Source organism: Nerophis lumbriciformis, linkage group LG01 (genome assembly GCF_033978685.3).
Source record: "Nerophis lumbriciformis linkage group LG01, RoL_Nlum_v2.1, whole genome shotgun sequence".
Lineage (NCBI taxonomy): Eukaryota > Metazoa > Chordata > Actinopteri > Syngnathiformes > Syngnathidae > Nerophis > Nerophis lumbriciformis.
In genome coordinates this window covers 28,460,001-28,465,257 of record NC_084548.2, presented here as the reverse complement: position 1 = coordinate 28,465,257, position 5,257 = coordinate 28,460,001, and the positions used below count along the sequence as shown (strand labels likewise).

The following is a 5,257-nucleotide window of genomic DNA, read 5'->3' as shown; positions in this document are numbered from 1 at the left end:
TGTCTGCATCTCATTTTGCAACAATCAAAGGAGATCAATATAGAAGCCTTGCAAAATAAGAATGCTCAACAGTTTACTGCTGCAAACAGCCCCCACCATTTATTCTTGATGTCTTTCTACACACAAACATTAACACACATCTTGTATGTACATTCAACCAAAATGGAAAAAAACACACCTTTTTTAATGTATACTTTAATCTTTGTGAAGGCAGAACTTTTGATGCAGCTTTTACTATAATTATAATTTATCATATCAGGGGTGTCCAAATAGCCTGCAAGGGGGCCATTTTTAGGCTGCAGCTTTTTCATTGGCACCTGGCATATTTTAGTTTAGTTTGAAAAGCTACTGTTTGCGTGTTGTAACGCTGGCAAAATAAACATACAATTCTGTCTTTTTCCCACTGCAGATCTGATAATACATATATTGAACTACTCAAAATCTGCATTGGCCCACCTCAGGCAACATGAAATATAGCCACCATTTTTATTAATTTAATAGCAGAGTACTGTTACCTAAATACCTGTATTTTATTATGTCGCTGTAATGTGTTTAGAGTCAATTGGATATTATCGCAAATGTTTAAGACCCAGTCATAATTGAAATATCGCGGAATATACAGAAAAATACATCAGTTAATTTACGTTTATTCTTCCCATGGCCTGCAGAGGATGTGAATGATGCAACTTCCTATGGACCATGTGACTTTTGGAATAGTCCACATTTTTCAGAGGGGATAATGTGTATCAGTATCAGGACAACTTGGAGTGCAAACTAGAGATGTCCGATAAATGCTTTAAAATGTAATATCGGAAATTATCGGTATCGGTTTCAACCTCCCGATTTTCCCGGGAGACTCCCGAATTTTAGTGCCCCTCCCGAAAAGCTCCCGGGGCAACCATTGTCCCGATTTCCACCCGGACAACAATATTGGGGGCATGCCTTAAAAGGCACTGCCTTTAACGTCCTCAACAACATGTCGTCACGTCCGCTTTTCCTCCATACTAACAGCGTGCTGGCCCTGTCACATAATATATGCGGCTTTTACACACACATAGGTGAATGCAAGCATACTTGGTCAACAGCCATACAGGTCACACTGAGGGTGGCCGTATAAACAACTTTAACACTGATACAAATATGCGCCACACTGTGAACCCACACCAAACAAGAATGACAAACACATTTTGGGAGAACATCCGCACCGTAACACAACATAAACACAACAGAACAAATACCCAGAACCCCTTGCAGCACTAACTCTTCCGGGACGCTACAATATACACCCCCCCCCCCCAATCCTGCCCACCTCAACCCCTCCCCCCATCTCCCGAATTTGGAGGTCTCAAGGTTGGCAAGTTTTTGATTGATTGAAACTTTTATTAGTAGATTGCACAGTGAAGTACATATTCCGTACAATTGACCACTAAATGGTAACACCGGAATAAGTTTTTCAACTTGTTTAAATCGGGGTGCACTTAAATTAATTCATGATACAGATATATACTATCAAATAAATACTAACATCATGATACAGTCATCACACAAGATAATCATCAGAGTATATACATTGGATTATTTACATTATTTACATTATTTACAATCCGGGGTGTGGGTAATGGAGGCGGGGGGGGGGGGGGGGGGTAGGTTTGGTTGGTAACAACACTTCACTCATCAACAATCAGCATCAACAATTGCATCATCAGAGAAATGGACATTGAAACAGTGTAGGACTGACTTGGTAGGATATGTACAGCAAGTAGTGGACATAGAGAGAGAGATCAGAAAGTATAAGAAAAAGTGTCTACATTTGATTATTTACATTTGATTATTTACAATCCGAAGAGGTATTTTGTGGAAGGGAGGGTGTTAGTTTAGGGTTGAAGTTGCCTGGAGGTGTTCTTTTAGTGCGGTTTTGAAGAAGGATAGAGATGCCCTTTCTTTTACACCTGTTGGGAGTGCATTCCATATTGATGTGGCATAGAAAGAGAATGAGTTAAGACCTTTGTTAGATCGGAATCTGGGTTTAACGTGGTTAGTGGAGCTCCCTCTGGTGTTGTGGTTATGGCGGTCATTTACGTTATGGAAGTAGTTTGACATGTACTTCGGTATCAGGGAGGTGTAGCGGATTTTATAGACTAGGCTCAGTGCAAGTTGTTTTACTCTGTCCTCCACCCTGAGCCAGCCCACTTTGGAGAAGTGGGTAGGAGTGAGGTGGGATCTGGGGTGGAGGTCTAGAAGTAATCTGACTAGCTTGTTCTGGGATGTTTGGAGTCTAGATTTGAGGGATTTGGAGGTACTAGGGTACCAGGAGGTGCAAGCGTAATCGAAAAAGGGTTGAAGGATAGTTCCCGCTAGAATCTTCATGGTGCTTTTGTTGACCAGAGAGGAGATTCTATATAGAAATCTTGTTCGTTGGTTGACCTTTTTGATTACCTTGGTTGCCATTTTATCACAGGAAAGATTAGCCCCTAGAATGGAACCTAGGTAGGTGATCTCATCTTTCCTGGCGATAACAATGTCACCCACTTTTATAGTGAAGTCATTGACTTTCTTAAGGTTGATGTGGGACCCAAATAGAATGGATTCCGTTTTACCTAAGTGTATGGATAGCTTGTTGTCAGCGAGCCAGGTGAAAATACTAAGGAGTTCAGCACTGAGGATTTTCTCCACCTGTGACTTGTCCTTGCCGGATGCCAGTAGGGCTGAGTCATCCACAAACAGGAACAATTCACAGTCGCATGCTGATGACATGTCATTTATGTATATTAGGAACAGTAAAGGCCCTAATATACTGCCTTGGGGGACTCCACAGCTTACTGAGAGGAGGCGGTGCCGTTCACCTCTACCACCTGTTCCCTCCCCTCCAAGTAAGATTGCATCCAGCTCGATGAGGTTTTATCAAATCCGATTGCTCTGAGCTTATCCAACAGTATAGCGTGGTTAACGGTGTCAAAGGGCTTCTGAAGGTCCAGCATGACCATGCCGCAGTATTTGCCCGCGTCCACCTCGTGTTTGATGTGGTCGGTCAGATAGAAAAGGCATGTGTCAGTGGAGTGGTTAGTTCTGAAGCCGGATTGGAATTTGTACATGAGTTTATTAGTGGCAAGGTAACTATCAACCTGTTCATAAACAATTTTTTCCATTACTTTCGAAATGGAACTGAGAATAGAAACAGGTCGGTAGTTGCCAGGTTCCAATTTGCTTCCTTTTTTAAAGAGGGGAGTTACTCTTGCTATCTTAAAATCTTTTGGTACTTGGCCTTGAGCAATTGAGACGTTTATTATGTGCGTGATGATAGGGGCAATGGTGGAGTCAGAGTCCCTGAGGAATCTGGAGGGGATATTGTCAAGGCCGGTGGCTTTGTTTGGGTGGAGCACGCTCAATTTTTTAAGCACCTCATCAGCTGTGACCATTTCTAATTTGAAATTGTTGTTAGATACTCCTAGCTTTCTGTAGAAGGCTTTAATGTGTTCTACACCAAAGCGACCAGAGTGGTGGGACAGCTTGTTGACTAGAGTTGTGGCTATGCTGGTGAAAAAGGTGTTACGTCTGCTTACTACCTCCATTTTGTCTGTAATGAGGGAGTCACCCTCCTTGATGTTGATGTTGGTTAGTCTGGTTTTAAGTTTCTGGCTGCAACCAGGAAGCTGGTTGTTGAGTATGCTCTTGTATACTCTGGACTGAAGCTGTGTGCCTTCATTGTTTTTGTAGCTGTTGTTTTGAGGCATGTTTAAAAAAAATTAAAAATAATGCACTTTATGAAATTCTAAGTATAGTATTTCCCATAGTTGCAGTGGGTATTAGGATTATCTCAGGGAGAGCATGTCCCAAATTCCAAGTTGCTGTTTTGAGGCATGTTAAAAAAAATAATACACTTTGTGACTTCAATAATAAATATGGCAGTGCCATGTTGGCACTTTTTTCCATAACTGGAGTTGAAGTTGTTCTCTTATTTTGGAAAACCTTGTTTTTGATTGATTGATTGAAACTTGTATTAGTAGATTGCACAGTACAGTACATATTCCGTACAATTAATCACTAAATGGTAACACCCAAATAAGTTTTACAACTTGTTTAAGTCGGGGTCCACGTTAATTCATGGTAAAGTTACATTGTTTAATGCATCCAGCGGGGCATCACAACAATAATTAGGCATAATTAAAGCTGCAAGTAGCGATGGACGGGACCGAGTATTTATGGAAGTGGCTGAGGAGAGGGAAGACTGGGCTTCCCTGATTGGGCTGCTACCCCCGCGGTAGAAGATGGATGGATGGATTATTACACAGAGAAAAAGTTATATATATATATATATATATATATATATATATATATATATATATATCAGGGGTCCTCAAGTACAAATCTTGAAGGTCCACAAATGTTTTTTTGAAACAGGCTGGGTCCGTTTATTATCGGTCAAGCTTATATAGTAGCAGGAGGTAGGTAGTAGTTTAACATTTTCTAAAAATTAACAAAAATAAAATAAATATCCAATAAAATACATGAAAGATTTTCTTTGAAACAAAAATAAATAAGAACTTAAATAAAACTTTCAGTTTTAACAAAAAATAAATACTTTTAAACACAACCCTCCTATCCCTGGTAAACAAATGACCTCAACAGATCTCATTCATGCGCAAATATAACTATGGTACAGTACATCCCCATTGTGTAAAACACAGCTGCTCAATGGGAGAATTGGGCTCTTGGGGTTGAAGCCAAGACTTTGAACTTTGGCACAAAAGGTGTGATGGCCAGGCGGAGACACTGATCCAGGTGTTCATTGGTCAGTCTGCTGCGGTACTTGTTCTTCACAATGTTCATTGTAGAGAAGGCAGACTCACAGCTGTATGTTGAGCCAAACATTGTGAGGATGTGACAGGCCATCTTATGCAGCAGAGGGAACTTGGAAGGAATGACCAGCTTTGACCAGAAGGTGATGGCGTCACATTGAGCCTCTTTCAGTGCGACACTTTCTTGGAGGTCAATGAGCTCAGTCTGCAGTGAAGCAGCTCTGGCCCATGGGAAGACTTGTTTTGCTTCTGCAGAGAACGCACTCACATTTCTGATCAGGAATGGGTTTTCAATGAACAGCAGGACTTGTTTTCCCAAAATGAAGCCATCAAAGCGAGTCTTGAAATTTGCAATGAGTTTTTCCAAGAATTCCAAATGGCACTGATGATCTCCCTCTCCTTTGGTCAGTTCCAGAAGTTTGGGGAAGTGGAGTAGTTCCTCCTGTAGATACACAGTTTAA

At 41.1% G+C, this 5,257-nt stretch overlaps 1 protein-coding gene across 1 annotated transcript in view; it reads right to left on the bottom strand.

Moving 5' to 3' along the window:
• Nucleotides 1-4,689: 4,689 nt before the first annotated feature.
• LOC140679438 (general transcription factor II-I repeat domain-containing protein 2-like) overlaps nt 4,690-5,257 on the bottom strand; it is a 1,579-nt gene continuing 1,011 nt past the window's right edge. The window contains exon 2 of the mRNA XM_072914860.1: nt 4,690-5,238. Coding sequence (XP_072770961.1) covers nt 4,690-5,238 — 549 coding nt within the window. The remainder of the gene's footprint in view (nt 5,239-5,257) is intronic.